The sequence below is a fragment of the Dermochelys coriacea genome, chromosome 7, assembly GCF_009764565.3.
Source record: "Dermochelys coriacea isolate rDerCor1 chromosome 7, rDerCor1.pri.v4, whole genome shotgun sequence".
NCBI classification, from domain to species: domain Eukaryota; kingdom Metazoa; phylum Chordata; order Testudines; family Dermochelyidae; genus Dermochelys; species Dermochelys coriacea.
The window spans coordinates 15,530,713-15,552,996 of NC_050074.1; the positions used below are offsets into that span (position 1 = coordinate 15,530,713).

The 22,284-nt window shown below is 40.0% G+C and overlaps 1 protein-coding gene and 1 long non-coding RNA gene across 5 annotated transcripts in view; one reads left to right on the forward strand and one right to left on the reverse strand.

The window, feature by feature from the left end:
- The window catches only part of ITPR1 (inositol 1,4,5-trisphosphate receptor type 1), a 254,472-nt gene that overhangs the window by 19,657 nt on the left and 212,531 nt on the right, over window positions 1-22,284 (forward strand). For 3 of the 4 annotated variants that reach the window (XM_038408402.2, XM_043518036.1, XM_038408403.2), the window contains exon 3: window positions 2,740-2,810. In XM_038408402.2, the coding sequence (XP_038264330.1) occupies window positions 2,740-2,810 (71 nt within the window). Of the gene's footprint in view, window positions 1-1,896; window positions 1,975-2,739; window positions 2,811-22,284 lie in introns of all 4 variants that reach the window. The other variant, XM_043518035.1, reaches the window with a different exon arrangement.
- On the reverse strand, window positions 1,899-21,698 carry LOC122460890. Its single transcript, XR_006282496.1, has 3 exons — window positions 21,547-21,698; window positions 8,258-8,260; window positions 1,899-1,910 (listed from the first exon to the last, which is right to left on the reverse strand). It is a non-coding gene; the product is annotated as an uncharacterized LOC122460890 (long non-coding RNA).

Genomic DNA, 22,284 nt, shown 5'->3' on the forward strand with positions numbered 1-22,284 from the left:
TTAATTCTGTTCCTACTGTCCAGATGAATGTGAGAGATGAAGCTTTTGAGCAGGGGAAAGAGACAGCATCACCTCTTCCCCATTTCCCAGCAGCTAGTGATGATTGGCATCTTACCTGGACGTTGCCCCAGACTAACTTGTAGATTTAGTCCTTGAACTGTTAGGGTTCTGGAATAGCTGCTAAACTTTCTGAGTAGGTATGAGGATGAGTGGGTGCATGGAATCATCTGTTCGAGGGAGATGACTGAAAAGACAGAAAAGATAAGTATGTTATGGGGAGGAAGATATCGCAGTGGGAAGGACTCAGAAGAAAGGAGATAGGAAAACCTTGGTGGATGTAGAGAATGCAACTGAGGGGGAAAGAGGGAAATTAGTGGGAGAAAAAGAAGCAGGCAGTGAAGAAGCACCGTGATTTATTATAGGGAAAAAAAAGAATATATGGGATGCTGCCAGAAGGGGAAAAAAGTATTATAAAAGCAAAGCATGTAGTAAGTAGGGTTGGTCAAATAGTATTTTGCGAATGTATTTGACAGATTTCCCAGGTACTCATCAAATATGATTCATACTCTTTGCAGCATTCAACCAGCTGTATAACTGGCCAAATACTACTTGCTGAACATTGGTGAAGTTAATTGAAAAACAAATATTTGACTATTTTTTTTCTATGGTTAAAGTAACTCTAAGAGTAAATAACATTTAAAAAAACAAAGTAGGAAGTTGATTTGACAGTACATTTTAATTAAATACAGTGCACAATAAACGGGCTATGGCTTTGATGGCATTACTGAGCAGCTATTTTTCACCATGACTAGTAGATTTGGTCCTTGTGTTAATACCTAGACATTGGATGTATTTTTCAAGACATGACCAACACATTTCCCTTGGCAGCTCAATACTTCTATTAGTATTTTCTTCATATTCATTTGCAATATTTTAAGGTAATTGTACTGTAAAATGGTCATGTGTACTCTGAGCCAGATTTGAAATAGAAATCCCAATTGCTAGGTGAAATGCATTAGCATCTTAATATCCCTTCATAGTCAAATTATCTTTGTTCCATAGTTCGCTTACTGTTTGACCTGAAGAAAATTAAAGCAGCTCAGAAAAAAATCAATGTAATTGTACTCAGTTGTTATGATATAAGGCTATCAAAACACACACGTTATGCTGTGTGTGACGGCGTATGCATACAGTTAATGAAGGATGGAAAACATACTGTTATAAATCCTAATGCTGTTCCATCCAAGTAAATCTATCTTGAAGGGTGTTCTTGTTTAATATTCCTGTGATGTGCCTTCACTGCTTAATCAGAACTTCCCTTTTGCTATTTTCCAAATTCAGTGTTCTGATTATTCTAATTACTATTTTATTATGTATATAAATCTCATCTTGTATGTTGCACACACTAGAAAATTATTTTCTTTATTGTGATAATCTACCATAGTATAGATAGGAAGTTCACCTTCTCTTAAGTCCATGTAAACTGCTCTGAATCAATTAATCTTTTATGCACTTCACAATTTTCCATAATTGTTGTCTCAAAGACACTCCCTGCACGTAACCTGTCTCTGCAAAGAACAGTTCTCATATTCTAGATCTCAAGATGTCTTTCCCAGCTATTACTATAGGAGAATGGAGTGTCCCAAACCTTCAGGACATTGTGGGGAACTGTGCTTTATACACATGTAGAAGGCCTCTTTGACAGGTCAGTGGAAAGGTCTTAATTTGAGCCAAGAAAGTCAAACGAGATACTTTAAAATATTTGTTTACTGAGACGTTTTCACTGTATATGAAAAATAGAGGTGTTCCAGATGGTCTAAAAAATATCCAAGGCATAAGACTTGTGACAGGTTACAGCAATATACTTACCTTGTTTCCTTCGTTCCCTGGGAGTAGACACGCCCCCATGTCTTTGCCAGTACACGCTCAGAGAAGAAGCTCTCTGTTGGAACTCTCTGATGGAACGCCTTACAGGTGCAGTTATCCAATTCTACCCCCTTCCTGGTAAAGCAGGAGGAGGTTAGATTGATCTTCTGTTGGTACCAACCTTCACTGGACTATTTAAAAAAACAAACAAAAACCCCCCTACTTCTCCATAATTAAGCCAATTTTGACCTGACCCTGGTGGTTCTTTTCAGTGATGTATATTTGGCTATCTGGCTTCAAGGTGAAACGTTTACCTTTTGATGACTGGTAAGCAAGGATGCATCAATTATGCCTTCCTCTCTCTTTCAGGAGTGTGTTGTCCCTATGCTAACGTAGTTTATGTTCCTGGCTTTTTGGACACTGAGGCTTCACTGGGGGTAATATGTGATCTGATGCATTCATCATTTTTTCCCCTAGTTTGCTGCCCTTTAATGGGGGCATGTTATAACATATTCTCAAATAGTGGTATCTGTCCAAGAGGTGACACTTGCTGTATGGCCTTTGCTCGTCTCATTAGAATATGTGTCAATCTATGTGTTTCCCCAGGAGGGGACATGAGGAAGATGCAGTGAGCAGGAGTGATAAACTTACTAATTGTACCCCCTGTCCAGCAGCGTGGTTCTGGACAACACAAACAAATTGGCTTCATGCTTCATAGAAAGATTTGGCATGAGTTGGTTTCTGGGAATTGTCTGTCCTCCGTTGAAGCAACCAACAGGATTGACTATTGAAAGCAACCCATCTTGTGTCTGGTACCTAGGAAGTAGCACTTGCAAATAAAAAGTCTTACCTGAGTTGCTCATTTCTTTGCAGCCTTGTGGACGATAGATGTGTTGTGCAGCCGGAAGCAGGTGATCTTAATAACCCACCCAAAAAATTCAGAGGTAAGATTATAAGTTTACTTACAATCGTCTGTCAAATCTCTCCTTAAAACTCACCTTTGCTGTGATGTCTGCAAATGAACTTGATAAGTATTAGGTAGCTGGTGGGCTGAAACCCCTTGCCTATCATGCTGACTAATATTGTCTCATAATTTCCTTGCACTCCTCCCTCTGTCAGTATCTACCTGCTGCCTCTTGTCTTATACTTAGTAAGCTCTCTGGGGCAGGGACTGTCTTTTATTTTGTGTTTGTGCAGTGCCTAGCACAATGGGGTCCTGGTGTACTTATTACCCTAATAGTTTAAAGATGCCCTATCTCTGGTTCAGAACGATGGCTGTGTATGTCATGTTTTAGAGTCTTTGAGCTACTAACCTTCTGTAGGGTGATTTAGCATCTTGTGATGACTTAAACTCAGTCCTTATGTCTTTCATGGTGTGGAGACACATTGCTGTTTTATGTGTTGAGCAACTGTTTCACAAATAGTTGGCTTGCATAAGTTTAAGAACATATCTTGGGTGTGTTTAGTTTAGGCTGGTTTTCTTATCGATGCAAACAGGATGCAAACAGGTTTGTTTCATTTCCTTTTCTTCGTGTATAATTTGGTTCCTTTAAGACATACAGAGAGCATAAATGGGTTTAGTATTGGATAGACAGAAATTGAAAATGACAGACAGTAACCCTAGGAAAGAAAATGAAAGGGAGTGAAGCTGATTCGACACAACAGCTCCTGTTTTGATCTCACCATGTACTAATAAGTTTGTTTGCCCTCCTGCCCTGCACCAGGAAATTAACCTATGAAAGATATGCTTGGTCACATGGGGTAGAAGCCTTCCTCTTTCAGATCTTAGATAGGCAGTGGCAAAAGAAGACCAGAGTGACTTCTCCTTGTTAAACTAATTTTTTAATTGGGAAGGGAAGAAATGAATGTGGGTCCATTCTCAGTTAGTTAGTTTCTTACATTCCTTCTGTGCCCCATTCATTTTTAGTGCCTGAAGTTCAAAGAAATGGAATAAAAGATTCATTTATTTTGTATTGCTTTCTAACAAACAGAAAATGAGCACTAGCTGGTTAAAGAGTGGGTGTGTAAAATGTTTACCCTCTCTTCACTGGGTATATTCTGCAGCACACTACCTTCAATTTGTGTGTTTGCTACCCTGTTTCTTTAGGTCTGGAATGAAATTTTTTGAGACGTGTGGAGTGCCAACAATCCCATTGAAAATCTGAGAGCTGCAGGTAATCAGCTCCTTTGAAAAGTCATGCACTCTCTCCCTTGCGGTCTTGCTTTTATGAAAGGCTGCAGTTTTTCTTCCCTCACAATTCAGAACACTGATGAGATCACTTAGATTAAAAACAGCCTGTAAAAAGGGAATTGGGATAAATGGGTTATTGCTGTTAGATCGCTGTAAAGTGCTCTTTTTTTCCCTGGACACTTCAATACTAAATGACTAATTGGTGTACCTATACACAATGCATTGACGATGCTGAAGAAGTGGTCTAGAGTAGTTTTAGCACTCAATGTTAAATTAGCCAACGAAAGTGGAGTGCTGCTGTTCTGGATGATGTCTCATGAACTGGAATATGTGACGCTAAACAAATTTTGATCTTAGTGTAAAAGACTAAAAAGGAAAAAGAACAGACTTGACTAGGTAGAGCCAGGAAAGGTGAGAGGAAGAATAGAAGAAGACACAATTCTCACTCACATAGCTTAGTGACTACAGGTAGGTACAAGTAGCTACCATGCATTTGTCCAACATATAAAACATCATGTTTGGAGGTTCCTTGTAAATTATTAAAGGAGAAATGAATAATCGGATAACCATTTCAACCAGTGTAGAAGCAACTTCATCCAAGACTTCACAGCCTATAAGGGAAGCCTATATGTTCTTTCCTTTAACAGTTAACAGCAACGGAAGGTATAAAACCTTAGCACAATGTTCTTTATATGTTAATTCCCAAAAAAGATCTTAAAAGTGCGTAACACCCCTTTGCTTATATACTTTTATATGGCCTCCATCAAAACTACGTTGGAGCATTTCAGGTTGACTTCGCCATCTTCTGTAGGGTAGGGAAGTATTTCCTCATGTATAGATTGGAAGTAGAGGCACAGAGAGAGTAAGTGATTTGTCTGCGGTCATGCAAGAATTCTATTGCAGTGCCAGGAGTTCAATCCAGGTCTCCTGAGTCTAGTGTCTTAATGACAAGAGCGAGCATCCTAGCACAAGGGACACTGATACTTCACAACCTACGCTGTACACAGACACCAGAGAAAGTCAACCTCCTCTTGAGTGGAAGGCTACAGCAAACCAAGGGCTGTAGTTGTACAACAGAAGAAACTTTGGCTGAAGATGCACAGACCCCACTAAAGCTTACAGGTTCTTTAAATAGCAGGTGATTTGATATATTTCAACATCGCTAAAGAAGGGCTCTCCTGAACTCTGCACAAATGACACCATGTGGTCCCAGAGTTTACGCTGGTCAAACCGAGGATTAGGGTCCTGTGACACTTTCTCAGAGCATCCTGAGCTGTAAGCTGCTTTGTTACCCCTCTGCCTCAGTGAGAGAGATTTGCTGCTGCTAAAGTGTACTTCAGCTCCCTGATGGTCCAGTCCATTAGCCAGCCCAACAAACTCCTCAGGACTCCGTCAGTCCTAACTTTGCCTTGCAGGTTAACTCTTGGTGTACTTCAGTTCCCGAAGTGTTCCCCTGCAGCATCCAGACTTGTCACTGGGCGCTCACAGAAATGCCAAGTCCATTTTCTCCAAAGAGACACAATACACACCAGCCTGCTGGCTCAGCCAAGGGTGCACACTTCACTCAATATAATAGCATGGAGATGGATTTATAATGAAGCAAAAATAAGTTCTAAGTGATACTATGCAGAGGTAATAGAAATTGGTTACAAATAAAACAGAAGTAGAACATGCTTCTAAGAGACTACATCTAATCTTAGCAGGCTTCAAGCTTTGTCTGAAACAGTTTTCTTGCCTCCGGTTACTTCTTAGCGTCTCCACCCCAAATAGTTGGGGCTCCACCAGTCATAGGCACAAAGAGTGTTGGCCTCTTTGTTCCCTTAGTGATGGATCACAAGATGCCCTTTTTCTTTGCCTTTATACCCCCTGGGGCTCAACCTGTGGTGTTCTCCAGGGTGCTGATGCCATGCAGTGTGTTCATCCTCCTCATAACTGGTGTTTACTTCCAATGCTAATGAACTGCCCATCGTCTCTGACAACCCCATGCTCCATTTACATTATAGACACATGCAAATCAACATTGCTTTGTCTAGGACAAATGTGTTTATAAAGTCTGCCTCCAAAACACGCTTTAGGAACACCATTTCCAGGACACGCACCTAATTCTGTACACTGTGTCTGTACATACATCACACAATGATATTTTTGACCAGTGTGTCACCAGTTTTCATTTGATACATGTCACTCTTTTTTTTACAAATTAACTAGTGAGCTGTAGCTCACGAAAGCTTATGCTCTAATAAATGTGTTAGTCTCTAAGGTGCCACAAGTACTCCTTTTCTTTTTGCGAATACAGACTAACACGGCTGCTACTCTGAAACCTAAATACTATGACAGTTGTGTTATAAGTGTGTCCAGTCTGATGAAAATTCACAGAACAGTGTGCCCACTGCTAATTGGCATTGAGAGGGTCTTAGAGTGACAGTTATGTCTACATTGCAGCCGTTGGTATGAGTGGCAGCTCATTTAGACATATCCGTGCTGGCTGTACTCTAGCTAGCTCACTGAAAATAGCTGTGAGGACTCTGCGGTGTGGGCTGCACAAGCCTGCTTGCCACCCTCCATCCTGCTGATATGTACTTGCTTGTGCGGCTGGCACTGGACTACACCGTGGCATCCTTACTGTTGTTTTTAATGAGCTAGCTAGACTACAGTTAGTGTGGGTGCGGCTACAGACCTCCAGGGATGTGATTTGCAGCTTGGGTAAATGTAACTTTTGTCCTCAAGCATTTTCCTCTCGCTAAAATATTGCAAAATCACTTGCATTGGGACTAAAACAGGTAGATAGCACAGATAGCCTCAACCTATGGGCTGGGTCTAGTCCCCAGCAAGGTCTTTGGTCTCTCACATGTTCTAAAACTAGGGCTGTCAAATGATTTTAAAAAATTAAGCGTTCTTAATTGCAGTTTTAATTGCCCTGTTAAACAATAATAAATATTTTGGATGCTTTTCCTATTACTCAAATATATTGATTTCAATTGCAGAAAACAAAGTGTAGAGTCCTTACTTTATATTATTTTTGTTACAAATATTTGCAGTGTAAAAAAATAAATAAATAAACGAAACTTAGCAACTGGCTGAACAAGAAGTAGGACTGAGTGAACTTGTAGGCTCTGAAGTTTTATATGGTTTTGTTTTTGAATATGGTTATGTTTAAAAAAAAAAAATTCTACATTTGTAAATTGCACTTTTATGATAGAGATTGCACGACAGTATTTGTATGAGGTGAATTGAAAAATTTATTTACAGTGCAAATATTTGTAATCAAAAATAATATAAAGTGAGCAATGTGCACTCTGTATTCTATGTTGAAATTGAATGTGTGATAGTGATTTCACATGGTATTTGCTGAAGCATAGCATTAGGTGGGATCTGGGAGGCTGTAATGAGGCCTGCTCTCCATGAGACATAAAAGAAGAGAATATAAATATGCTGAAGTCTAATCTTAGCTTGACTTGTGGGGGCATTCAGAAAGCATTGCTATAAGTAAGTGAATGTGGTTAATTACATTCTAGGTTTCCCATTAGAGTAGGAGCCCAGGTAGTCAAAGGCCAGTGATTTAGCAGGTAGCATGTCTTCATGAACAGTAAATGTTTACATGTTGTAATCTGCTTTACATCTTTGTGAAAATCTGCTTTCAAATGAGCTGTGCTTTCAGCTGTGCAGATGTCAATTAATACTTAAAATTCACCTTCTCAATGGGAGATATCAGAAGCATGACTGTGGATTTCACTTTGATGGCTGATGCTCTTTATAAGATATGCAGAAACCTGCTTGAGCGTCTGTGGTAAGAGGTAAACTTACAAAGATACCTTTACTGTTGTATTAAAAATAGTGGTAAAGAGATGCCTAAGGCCAAATGCTGTGCTTCGATAAGCATGCATGACTGTTATAGAATTCAAGGGAAAATGCATACGTATATTTCCAATGGCAGAATTTTGCACTTCTTCTGCTTTCACTTAGCTTAGATGACAATTAGTTGCATGTAGTGTGCTCTGAAAGCTCCACTGTCAACTTGGCGACTTTACCTTTGATATTCTGATACATAGCTTTTACTTCACAACTTTTAGAATATCTTCCGCTTTCCATATGCATAATGGTTCAGTTACATGTATAATCTATTTGTTGTTGTAACTATGTCACACAAAAATCTTTTTATAATAAATACCTCATAAGTATCATTAAGCACTAACAACACACTCACTACTTGAAAATGGCCCTTAGAACTAATTGCCTTTTTGAAGGACTTTCTGTGCAGCTGAGAAGAATAGTTTTTGGATTATTTTGCCCACTAATGAGGCATTCCTTGTGTTCAATGTTAGAGATGAGTTGTGAGGGAAGAATTGGATGAGCATGGTGCCTTGGTGACCCATGATACAGAAGGAGTTCCATCCCAAGGGGGAGATAGGAGTGGAAGAAGGAAATTTATTTAAGCTTTTGAGTTACTGTGGTCAGAAGTAAACTTGTAAGGGTATCGTTTTGAGGACCTCACGGCTGGTTTTGTTGGGAGATCAATGGAGAGTAGATTGAGATATCAGGCTAGTATAGTTGGTGCAGCGGAAAGAGGGGATGACATAAGAGCTGAAGTTTAGGAGATGTGGGCTGAGACAGAATATTGCTGGGCTTTGAAAAAAGGATAAGAAGCTTTAGTGTGCTGCCGCAATAAATTAAAACATCAGATGGAAATTTGTGTCTGATGCAAGAAACTTGCATGCTTCCCAGAGCTTTGAGGAAGTTAGTTAGTTAGTTCAGTTGTTTTGGTCCTCAGCCACTGTCAGTGATTTCGGGTGCCAAGAGTTATTTCATATTTTGAATGCGGGCACGCCTTTACATCCTTTGCCTACAAAAATGAAGTGGGAAGACCTGGTATTTTTAAAAAAACCTTTAGGAAACAGCATTTTATTTACCGAGGTTGAATATATTCTCGGTACAAATGACATCTGCAGCAATAAAATCCTAGTTTCACAATTCTTAAAACATAAGCCAAATCCAGAATCTGTGCTATTTTTGGATAGTAAAAACTATCCTCTTAGGCCAGAGGTTTCCAAACTGTGGGGCATACCCTCTCCCCCACCCCCTGCCGAGGGAGGGTGGCGAGCAGCGATGCCAGGCAGCTCGGGCTTCAACCCATTGTGGTAGGGCTCAGGGTTCAGTGCGGCAGGGCTTGGGCAGGGAGTACCACCTCCACCCCCTGACTCACCTCTTTTTGTCTGGGTTTTGGTGGGGAGGCGCAACCAAAAACTGTAAATCAAAGAGGGAGCTCAGCTCCTCAAAAGATTGAAAACTGCTGACAGGTGTTTTTTAAAAAGCTGGGGTCACATTTTATTCATGCTATCAAGGCTGTTTGAATAGGATTGTGACTGTCATTGTAGACTCTTCCATGACACCTTTTTATATTCACAGGTTTGTGCAGAACTTTTGATTGCAATTCATTCATATCTCTTACTGGTGATAGAGGGATGAAAGTAATAATGCTTGGAACTCGCATGATTCTCGGAGGTGAATTTCTGTTTTACGGATGAGGAGGAAAGGGAGGCACTGAGAGGCTAAGTGACTTGGCCAAGGTCACACAAGCAGTGGGTAGCAGAGCTGATGGTAGAACCTGGGTGTAGGATCTTGAGAGTCTTGTGGCTTAACCGCTGGCTCATACTGTACAGACTTAATGTGCATTTGCAGTATTTATAGATGTGTTTGTTTCCCGTCAGAATTTAGCAGTGCAGTAAACCTGTATGCTAACATGATAGAAGACGTCAGGGCTTGCCAAGTAGCCTCCCTCTATTGCGCAAATGTATTTATTCAGGACATGGATCCTGTTGCAACCTCAAATGGACTGGATAGTTTGTAATAACTCCACTGCAGTATAGTGAAGAAAAATATGTGCTTGTTCGGTTAATTTATCCAGCTGCCACCTCCTTCACAGAACATTGTTTTAGCTGTTGCTGGGCAACGCTTCTTTTTGGCAAAACATTCAAGGAATGAGCCATATCTCTGACTTAAAATGCCCTCATAGTGAAGCAAAAGATGAGAAGTTGAAATTCTGTTTCTTCTTTGGATCCTAATCCATGTTGTTTCTGAGTAATGGTATCATGAAGCATTTTATTGTGCTTATCTAGTAGTGTTAAGGCTAATATTGAACATATCAGTCTTTGTAACAAGAGTGTGTATTTGAAATGAAGTTGGATAGTAGAGTGAATTTCTAGTATATATGCTGGCTGTTTTGATGGGATTATTTTACATTGTGATCCGCATTCAGTTAGATCAATATATATCTTTTTAATGCAGAGTTAAGGATTCTTAAGGATGCATATTTCACACGTGCCATCAGAGCTCAAAAGTTTGCACCCAAATGCTTTTGTTTAATGTGAACCAGGTCACACCATGTACACAAGTTGTTTAACTCCATAAACTATAGCACTGCTGCACGTTTCTTGATTGTATATTCCCACATACTAGAATGCTGAATATTTTGTTACTGACTTGTTCATAGCTCAGAATTAAGAGCTACAATGAACTTCTCTTTTAGTTCAAGTGTAGTATACCTGTTCTCAGAAATGTGGACCATTTGATATCAGTTTAGCTTCACCTAAAAAGAGTTGTGGAAAATGTCAGTGCTTGCACATATCTGTGCATAGATTCTCTCCCTCCTACCACCACTCCGATGAGAGTAATCAGAGCAATTTGGGCTGCTGCAAATAACCTTTTGCTCCAAAATAGCCTGCATTTGGTGATCATCTGGCTATGCCGCAAAGAGCATCTGTTTTGATAGGAGTTTGGCAGAGGATTGTTCTTGGAATGATGAGGACTAGAGAGCGTTATTGTTTTAATGTTCATATTAATTATCAGGGTATCTAGAACTGTCATGGGATTTTTTTCTTTCTATTTAAATTTATCTGGTAGTGGCTCAAACATATTTTAGTGACAGTGAATTAACAAATTAAACTAGTAGCACAAACTTTATGCATGCAGTATGCAGAAATGATTTCAGTCATGAGTTTACTATACTGTAACTTTTGAAAGTTCTCTTCTGGTGGCTCATGGTCAGTGTGCTGGTTTTGGAAAAGAAAAGTAGTTGCTTTTCTCATCATATTGGCAATGGGGCTCCATTTCAGTTTTGAAATTCATGGGTTAGATTGAGATGTGCTCGTTGAGTATCTGAAGTTTAAACAGGGTGAAGTTGTAAACTTCTGCTTATTACACTGGATTTTTCTTAACTGTCTGACTTATAACATATTAATGCTGTCTCTTAGTCCTTCACAACATCTATGCTGATGTCATGGTCTCTTGTTAAACCAAGAAACTTTTTAAGAATGGAGTTCTGGTCACATGACTGGGGAAAAACATTATACTAAACAATGACAAATTTAGGTGCTTAAGACTTTCGCACTTTTTTGCAACTTGCAAATTAGACTATGTGCCAAAAAGGCCTTAGACTGTGAAAGGAAGGGGCCCATGGAACACAGTCTGAGTGCACGTTGCATCTTCAAAAATGCTGATCACTTTGGACCATACTGGAATGACAATGGCTTGTTCTACCATTCCAGTTGATAGCATACATAATTTAAATACATACCATCTTCCTGAAATTTTGAACTCTCAACATGCAACCCATCTGTCTATCCATGGTAGAATTTTATATAGCACTTATCACTCTGGCATCTAAGTGCTGAACAAAATTAAAGGTTCCAAAAGTATATTCTCATGAGCTAAAGCGGAAATGCATTTTTTTTAATACCCACCCAAATGTGAAAATGCTGCATTGAACATATGGGAAAAGCCAAAAAGGACTCATTAAACAGTGAAATGCACTAGACTGAGCTTTTTCGGAGAGAAATGGTAGGTAAAACAGAACAGTGCTTGCAACTTTACAACAACATTTGACTGTGGTTGCCCCAGGGAAGTATCTCAGGCTCTGCAGTTACATTTGTTACATGAATAGCGGTGTCCCTCAGATACATTCTGTTCTAATGAATGATGTCCAGTGTCTTTAGCTTGTTTTAACATGCAACAAAGAGGAGAGGACTTTGCCCCTTCTTTACAAACATGGTTGGAATGTAGGTTGTATACTAACTTCCATAGATATTGGGAGCTAAATTCTGCCCAAGATATGCAGGGATAATTAACTTGCATGAGACTTGAATGCAGCTATTGGAGGGCAGAATTTAACATAAGAACCAAGGAATTCTTGTACTGAATGAGCCCCAAAGTCCATCTAGCCCAGTAAACTCTTTAATGGTGCTTCGCACCAGATACTTTAGAGGAAGGTTGAAGAAAATCCCCCAAAAACAGTTGTGGGATAATCTGCCTCCCATGAAGCTCTTACCCCAATTTGTAATAGTTAGTCTGACTTGACCCCTGAAGGATGAGGGTTTATGTCCTCCTCAACATGTCTTTTTATTAGCATTAAGTATTATAACACTAGGTAATCATATAATCTCCCAATATCTATTTGAACCTTTGAATTTTGTATGGGGGGGAGGGAACTTTTATTTATTTGATTTTTTTTTTTTTTTTTTCACATTCTCTTCTGTGGGAAGAAGTGGATGCTTATTCACTGTTGGCCTGTTTATTAAGGCAGGCTGGCATTCTGTAGCTGGCTTGGTGACTTGCCGTGCGCCTGGAAATGGGAGTGACATTCAGTACCTTGTTTCCCAGCTTATTGACGCTTGGGTACTTCGCTGAGATGATGGCTGCCTAGCTTGTAGGATATCTTAACTGTGATTCTCTGGAGTGGTGTTGCTGTATTTCCTGGAGAAGGAGCAACAAGACGGTGTTGTTGGGGAAAGTACATGGGAGACAAATCGGTATGGACAGGCTCTACTCTCTGTGTCTCCTTGCACAGGAAAGTTTACAGGTAGGGGGAGGGAAAATGAGAGACACCTCCTTGGTATACAATGTGAATGCTGTATGGATTGGCCAGGTTGAGCTCCCTCATTGATCTGCACCAGGATGGAATATTGTGGTTAACATGCAGCATTCAGCCAACTGTTTTTTATTTTGTTTTTCATTTTAGACATTCTCATGTTTTGCACCTAGATAAATGAAAACCGATGTTTTATAAATGATGGAGCAAACGTCCTCTGAATATACAATGGGCATGTATATACACTGGAACTTTACACAGAGGAAGCTGGTCTTGTGATTAAAGGACTAGATGAACTTGGAGCCTGCTTTTTCTGAATTTTTGTCTTGGTGACACTCTGTGACTTAGAGAAATCAAGTGACTTCCTCCATCTCAATTGTCTGTCTGAAAAATGTGGCTAATCCCCTACTTAACAGGCAAACTGAGAGAATATATTAACTGATATTAGTGACGGTGGTTGGGGGAAATGCCTTCAAGTACTTTGGTGGTACTAAAAATGAAGTAACTGAAATGCTTACTAATGTAAATTTTTTTTGTATCATCTGGGTACTATAAATATATTTAAACATTTTTTTTTCCTTGCTGAAAGTCCAGGAGAGTTCAGGTAGAACTGAGGGAAGGCTTGCCAAAATCCAGAGTTGAGCTGTTAAGTGGAACAGTACAGTTAAAACCTAGTCCCAACCTTGTAGACAAAAGAATACTGTGGCTTTGTTGCCATAGTTTCAATGCAAAATCTGACCTTCGCTACAATAACATTTGGTTAGAAAGAACTAGCTAATCAGTTTTCTAAAATTAGTGTGTTCCCTAGTACATAAGCTGGTATGAACAGGACATTTAATGAAATATTATACTTATTTACAAGAGCCCAAGGGAATGAAATGCCTTGATGAGTTGTTAGGGGTAGGGGGGACCAGATCAGTGCCTATCCTCCTTTTAATACAATCAAAAGTTCTTGTAGTTTGTGGCCTGCTTATTATTTAAGGTAATTCTATTGTGGTGTTCTCCTCTGCAGCTGGCCCTTCTCGCTAACACACTTAACTTTCTTCCTTAATAAGCTTTCAGACTCTGCCCAAGTGAATAGGGGCACCTGAGACTTCTGAAAAGTTACTAAGGATGCTGATGAATCAAAACTGTTGGTTCATATCCATATTGGGAGTATTAATATAAACTTTTCAGAGGACTTCAAACAGTTCTACAATAACCGAAAACAAAAACTTAGTGGTCTTCATCAATGGGTCTCAAGCTCTTTGTGAAGGGGTAGATATAGCCACTATTTTATATGCAAAGGTTGAGGGGAAATACTGAGACAGAGAGAAATTAAGTGCCCAAGGTCATACAGAGGTTGTTGGCGGAGATGGGAGTAGAACTTCCAGGTGTTAGACTCTATATGTCTGTTTTAACCAGTGGGATATGCTGCCTCCAATTACAAATCTGATTCTCTAAAGTGCTGAGATATATGAAAACAAAATGGAGTTGGAGGGAGGTGCCTAGTATGCTAAAATATTGCATTTGGTATTTTTTAAAATAACTTCTCCAAATGTTTCAGACTTCTGAGATGCATAAAACTCAGTTTGACATGGAATAACTTAAGCTAATGCATCTATAGTGTTCTGGGGAGATAGCCCCTGCTTAACTGACCAACCTTGGGATGGGTTATATTTCTAACTCAGATCTTCATCTGGTCATGAAAACGGTAGCTGAAAGACCAGTCATTTAGCAGTCATGAAAGTTATGTATTTTGAACCTGTCTTGAACACACAGATCGATCTTACTGGAGCCCGAGGTGAACTTTGAAACCCTCATCCTTATCTTGTGTGGGTGTTTGGGCTTGGTAGAGGAGGAAGAGACAGACCGAGACCAAAATAAATGGGAACCGAGCTATTTTCTCCTGAATTTAAAGACTTGATGTTTCACTTGAACAGGAAATCAGATGCAAAGATTGAAAGAATGAAAAAGAAAATTAGACTTCTCCTTAAAGGAGAGCTCATTGAAAGAGCTGATTTTGGCCTGTTCTGCATTATTCATTCCTGATCTAGCTCCTGTGCTCTGTTCCCCAACTGAAATCTAGCTTCAGCGTTACTGAATCTGTATGCATTTCTGATTTTTGTTTTTTCTGGTTTTTTTTTTTTTCTTTCCCCTTCCCATTTAGGACTAGAGCAGTGCTGATGGGCAGCCCTACTGAAGCTCCCTGTATGCACAGAAAATGCACAGCGTGGGTAATGTGCCTCAAACTTGATCTTGAGAAGAACCATCTTGGGGGCAAAATTATCCAATCACTTTGGGAAGGAGGGTCTTAGTGTCAGTACAGGGAGTAGAACCTAGGTTTCTAGACTAGTGCACAGGACAATCCGCTGTACTGCATTCCTCCTCCCACCAGGTAATGCTTTCTGACTGCTTGCTTTTTGATACGAGATCACAGTGTGGATAGAAAACTTTTTTTTGGGTGGTTAGGGGATGACTCCATATGATTGATTGATTGATACCCCAGATGACTCATTCTTTGCAATGTACACCCTCCATTTGGTGACTCCATTTGGAAATGGTCTGGGCTACTTTTGAATCAGTCACAGATAACTGTGGAACTCTTCCCTTCTTCAGCTGATCCACTCTTCAGTTAGGGCAAGTTCATCGTTCTTGACCATTTTAAATGGCTAAATATGAATGTGAAGTAAGTCCACTGTTTAACACATCCCCTGAAATTTAACTTTATCATGTGTCATTCATTGGTGCCTGGAAGCACAGGAGACAACAAATTGTAGGCTGTGCTAAGGAAAGCAGCTGTTATCTCCAGAAATATTCTCCTGTAATATCCTCAGTGTTCTGACACTTAAATGAGTCACCTGTCAAGAAACAGCTCCTATTGGCTCCTTCTTAGTTTTGCTTTTGCTAGATGCAGCTTGCAATTCCTTAAGTAGCACATAGTTGCAAAAAGATGTGAACTATCCACTATTCAATTCCAGTACAAATACTGTTAATTCAACGTCACTATAAAACAAATGGTGAAATTGGTGTGCATATCCTGCAGTTTTATACCTGATTTATGAGCTCTGAATAGAAAATGACAATTCACCTCCAGGTGTCGGGAATGAGAGCCTATGTAAATTTGCATCATGTATATCTCAGGATCTACTTTCAGCCTGGTGAAGCTTACAGGATAGACGGTGGAGATGAGGGTGGAATTGGATGAGGGTGGAATCTCCACTTTGGTGGAAGATGTGGAGAGAATTGCCTCTAGGGTGGGTTTTTTCCCCCCTCCATCCTCAAATACAAGATATGATTTTCTTTCTTCTACCTTGCCTTAATTTTTTACAAGATTCCCATCTAGGCCTTTATGGGAAAAATCCTGTTTAATAGGGATGAAAGCAATAGGTTCTATAGAAAAGCAGTAGGATTTAAATACTCTAAAATCCCATAGAAAACATTTCATTCTCTAGTCAGTTCTATAGTGCTTCTTAACCTTTCTATACTAGAGACATAACTTCCATTAAAAGGTTATTTTGGACCACCTGTAACTTTGTATTTGTAAATTCTGTAGGACATAAAGCTCAAATAAATATCTTTTTTTAAAATACAGTAGAAACTCCTCAGAGTTATGAACCGCAGAGTTATGAGCTGACCGGTCAACCACACAGCTCATTTGGAACCAGAAGTACATGATCAGGCGGCGGGGGAGCAAATAGTGTACAGTACTGTGTTAAACATAAACTACTAAAAATAAAAAAAAGAAAAAAGAAAGTTACAAATTTGACAAGGTAAAGAAACAGTTTCTCTGCTTGTTTCATTTAAATTCAGATGGTTAAAAGCAGCATTTTTCTTCTGCATAGTAAAGTTTCGAAGCTGTATTAAGTCAATGTTCAGTTGTAAACTTTTGAAAGAACGACCCTAACGTTTTGTTCAGAGTTACAAATATTTCAGCGTTATGCACAACTTCCATTCCCGAGGTGTTCATAACCCTGAGGTTCTACTGTCTACATAAGCAGACTCAACCTAGGAATAAGCTGTTAAACACCTTGTCTTCACCCCTTAAGCTAAATCCTCAATGAGAGGGTTCCCCCTTGTACATGTGTGTGAAGTGGTTGTAGCAGAGCAGGTACTCAGCATGGGTCACGCACAGGACACGTTTTGCTCAGCGTACTCTGCCTGGAGCAAGGATGTGTAGTCCGCTCCTCTGCCTGTGCTGAGACAAACCAAATCACAAGAGTACTTCCACTCATATCTGACTGAGAAGACAGTCCTGAGAAGATCAGGACTCCTGGCCCCAGGCAGAAGGAGCAAAGCATGATTCAGCGCATAGATCCAGCAGTGTAAATAGTGTTGTCATCCCAGCAGAACATTGTCACCTCTTTTTCATGAGCTGTTTATGGGGCTTGTGAGCATCAGCATTTGACATATTGCTGTCAATGACTGACTCCTTTGTCCTTTCAATTTGAGAATATGGTAGTTCCATTTCACTCGGTTTTTCAAGGTAAACTAAGATATTTAATTTGCTAACATCTGAGTCTAGGACTGATTTTCTCCTTTGGTTGTTGGTGGATCACTTGCACCTGAAGAAGTGCAGGGTGCTTCTCTGGCTTCTGAGCAAAGGTCAAGGTGCCAGCATTAATCTGTAAAGCACTATGGTTTGAGTCCTGGATATATGCAAGTCCTTCTGTTCTTCTCAGCAGCTGATGGCTGGAAGTATTTTTAAATTGTTAGGTGGGGACAAAGAAAGAAGGGGGGAAGGGGCTGTTGAGGATTCATGACTGGTAATCCTTTCACTGTCTGGCAATCCAAAAGGGAACCTTTGGGGCCTCTACTTGCTCATTCTTTTACCTATGAAGGTCACTTGAAAACGGACACAAGATATTCATAGGAGTGAACTGAGAATATCAGTGTGTTCTTCAAGACAGCATTATAGAAAACTGAAATTATTCTAAGCATCAAGCCCTGAGCTTCTCAAATGCTCTTTTGCAAAACATATTATTTGTAAGGCCCTTCATTTTTGGTTTTTACTGATTTGTTTTGTTTTATTTTTGTTTTTTTTTATTCTTGCTGAGAAATTCCTGGGTGGTTTTTTTTTACAAGTGCTATCATTCATCTGGAGATTTACCTTTCTTTTACATTTTCTCTCCCCCTCTCTTCCCCTAATCTGAGTTTTGGATCCAGCTCAGTAACCTGGGCAGACTCCTTGATCCCAGCTCCCGACTTTGGCATGAAAAAGGTGGTGGCTCGGTGACTGGGTGGACCTTAGGGGACCCCAGACCTGGCTCCCGACTCTGGAAGGAGAGATGGTAACTTGGGAACTTGAGCCGCCCAGGTAACCAAACTGCCATCTCCTCTTCTGGAGCGGGACCGGAAGCAGAAGAGGTAGAGGAGGCAGCATGAGGATATGGTGCCCTTGCCTCTTCCATTTCTTCTTCTTCTGGAACCGCTCTGGCAGAAGAGACAGTGGCTTGGTTATCTGTGCAGATTCCAATATTTACCCAGAAAACTAGGGAAGTTAATTTTTTGCATCTATTTTAACACCAATTTAATTTGTGGGAAATTTAAAAACATAATAAAAACCAAAAATGAATGGTCTTGATTATTCGTTCACTAAAATTTTACATAGATTATCTTTACGTGGCTTTATTTGGATCTTTAGCAGGTTATTTCTAAAGCATTGCATTTACCATTTTAACTTCAATCCAGACTTATTGATCATGAATAAAGATTCAGTCCAGACTTACTAGTCATAGTGAAAGATGAAACACAAATAAACAACTCTAAAGTTCTGAGAAGTTTCTGATTAAATTAAACTGGAGGGTTTCTCTGGGCTCTTGCTGGGGCCATGTGTATCTGCATTTCCATCTGGCTGTACTCAGCTTAGCATAATTATGTCCAGATCTCCTTCCAAGCTAGTTTGCCCAGCCCTTGTTTAAATTCAGTGTTTTTTAATTTTTGGTGAAAGTTAAAGCCTGGCTCAGAGAGGTAATAAACTAGTGTGTTGTATGAACATTTCAAATAGTGACTATTAAAGAATGTTGCATCACCTTTGTGATAATAAGCACTGTATTTCTGTAAGTCTTCATGTATAATGCATATAACTGGCACTGTCAAATAAGAGATCTGCGAATTAATATGCACCAGAAGTGAGTAAAACATCACTCGTATCACTCGAAGATAATTAGTGCAGAGTTCTCAACATGGGCAATTATCTTCTGCTTAGACTTTACAATGTAAATAACTTGATTAGAAATATGACTTCTTGTATTTTATTTTGAGTTTTAATGTTTGTTGTAGCTTTCAATCAGTTTCATATAGCAAGCACTTGTCTTCCCCTAGATCTGCTGACAGCAGTAGGAAAGAGTTTGACATCAAAAGAAATACAAAAACAATAAGTGTTTCTAGAATGCCATTAGGATTCTCTCCTGGTTTAATTGGAACAAATTATCTCTCAGATTTCTAAGTGCTGTTATGCCAAGGGACTTTGGTAGCACTTACAGACCTTTTATTTAGTAAATAATGAAACCTTGATTGGCTGCGGTTAAAAATTATACAAGGGGGAAAAATAAACACAGAGCCATAGGCATGAGGCGGTCAGAAAACTGGATGAGAGGGAGCAGCACTCCTGTAGAGGAAATAATTTTGGCCAGATCTACGGAAATGTTTTTCCTTTAGAGCAGTGCATGATCTCGAGCCAACACTCGTTAACTTGAAACAAGTGAGGAGGCAGAGTTGGGGTGGCGAGTTAGGGGAGTTAGTCCCTAGTTGATCTGCTAATCTCTACGGTGAGGAAAGGGGGTCAGAGAGATAGCTATACCTGTTCTTGTTAGTGATTCCAGTCATCTCTGCTCAGTGTGCATTAAATTAAAACTGTTGTGTGTTTTTGAAGAAGCTGAGGATAAAGACAAGATGTTATCTGCTTTTTCAGAGTACCATGTAGAAAGAATGTATGTGCATTCACTCCTCCCCCTAGAAATCTCCTGATTGGAATTCTTAGAACCTGAGTATTTGGGAAAAATTCCAGCTTGGACTCTAGAAGCCAGGATTCCATTGAGCTGGGTTGTGAATTCATTGCTTTTCCTTGTAGCTTATATCTTTTTCTTCTAGGACAAGACCATAGAAATGTATGGCAGTTCCTACCATATTTGATCAGACCGATGATCCGTCCAGTCCAGTCTCTGTTATTGGTCAGCACCAGATGCTTCACAGGAAGGTGTAAGAAGTCCTGCAGTAGGCAGCTGTAGGATCATCTTTCCCCTGCGGAATCTCCTCCTAATCCATAACAGAGAATGGTTTAAGTCCCAAGCATGAGATTTTTCTCTTCTGAAACTTTTTTAGTTTATAATTCTGGATATTCTTGTTAAATGTATCAGAATCCCATCCTTTTTTGAATCTTCCTATACTCTTGGCTCCAATAGCAAGCAAAGCTTTCATCTAAAAAAAAACTATACGCTCACATATAAACGTAACTCTTAGGGTTACATAGAGAAATGTAAACTGATGCAGAAATGTCTGCATACTGTCTGAAACAGAAATCTCTGAGAGGTTCCTGTTCATTTTAATGGGTTTTTAACTCTGAAGCCTAGTAATGGAATCTAAATGTATAGGCTGTTAACTGTTTCACAGCTGATCACAACGTTCCTCTTGCCTTCTCCTCTCTTCCCCCCCCCCCCCCCCCCGCCGCTATATGATGAAGTTCTGCATTCCTGAGAGTTCATCTTTGACCTCATAAGGGGCTGGAGCTTGGGTTGTGGGTGGAGTTTGAGTAACACCACTCTGACCTCACCCACTCCCACGTTTGGCACTTTTTTTTCCTCCCCTTGATAAATTATATACATTTTAATCAGGTGCTAAAATAGGTTGTGGAAGCGTGGATCCAAGTAATTCAAAGGTGTTAGTGATCTCATTAACTACCAAAATAAGTGGGCTTACTTTGCTTGCAGGAACACGTGGTGTATCCCACCTTTTGTTGCTGAGGAGGTTTTTGGCTTCACTAACTGGATGAGGACTGTCTGTGTGCTTTGAGTGTGCTCAATACTGTGTGATGCATAAGAGAAGATGCTATCCCTGGTGCAAGGAAAGTAGAATCTCTAAATCAGCACAACGACAACACCCTACAGAGGAATTATTATTTTAGATGCTTTAGGGGATGGAAGGTCAGCTCTGACAGCAGGGTAGATTTTTATGATGATAATGCTTGGTTACATTCAGATAAGATGAAGACCAAGAGTAAGAAGGGCATAAATGCTTAAAGAGTAGCTTGTCAGGTGGGTGTTCTTGATACTAAAGAACGGCAGTGTGGGGAAGAGATCTCAAATATAAACTGAAAGATTTAGTTGATTTTTTTTTTCCATACAGCCTCAGTTGGTAATTTGTTTTGTTTTGTTTGGCAATAGTTTTTATTTTCCAGTGGTTTAAGATAAATATTTTTGGGAAGGTTAGCTTGAGCAGATTTCCTTATCTGGAAGGCAACCAGTCAACTCCAGGTATGATTCAAAGACGGGTAAACCAGTTAGACTGCTAAATTCCAAGGAGGTCTCTACAGACACACATTCTAATCCAAATACAGAATTATTTGTTGTATAACATGTAGGGTTGCCAACTTTCTCTTTGCAGAAAACTGAACTTCCTTGCCCCGCTGTGACACACTGTACTTCGGGGGAACTCTTCATAAAATGATTATGTGGTATCCAATGTAAAGTTTGTCATGTCGGGTGTCTTCGGAAGGCTCATGATGTACTGAGCATTGTTGTTATAGTGATGTTATAGGTTATCATTTCATGTATATAGTTATGAGGCTGAAAATGTATCTTTGTGACTTAAAGCAAGCCCAGACAGAAACTCTTCAGAAGCAGAGGGGAAATTCACACCTCATCAGGGCATGGATGGGACAAACCCAGCCCAGCCTCACAGGAACAAAGGGTGCTGGCCTAAGCAGCAAGAAAAGAATCCGTTAGACTCTTGAGGGTGTCTCCCCCCCACCCCCCCCAGTTCCTTTGGTTAGTTTAGAACTGCGATGAGGGAATGCTTACCTGACTCTGAAGGGCGGGGGGTAAAACCAAGAGGGAAGAAAGGACATGATAAAAGGGAGAGGTTTGCCATGCTCTCTCTCTGTCCCACCTACACTTACAGACATCACCAAGCGACTGCAGTGCTGATCAAAGGGGAGAGCAGCCAGCCAGCCTGTGGTGCGAAGCATCTAAGTTTCTAAGGTGTGACAGGGTTGGGCCAGATGGCTACAGGAGATTGATTGAAGGCAGATATATTAGCCCCAGATTAAGTAGGTCCCTTTTTCCTGGGTAAGGTAACAGGTGGTTCCAGAACAATCAGGAGCTTGCTGGAACCAATTAAGGCAAGCAGGCTAATTAGGACACCTGGAGCCAATTAAGAAGCTGCTAGAATC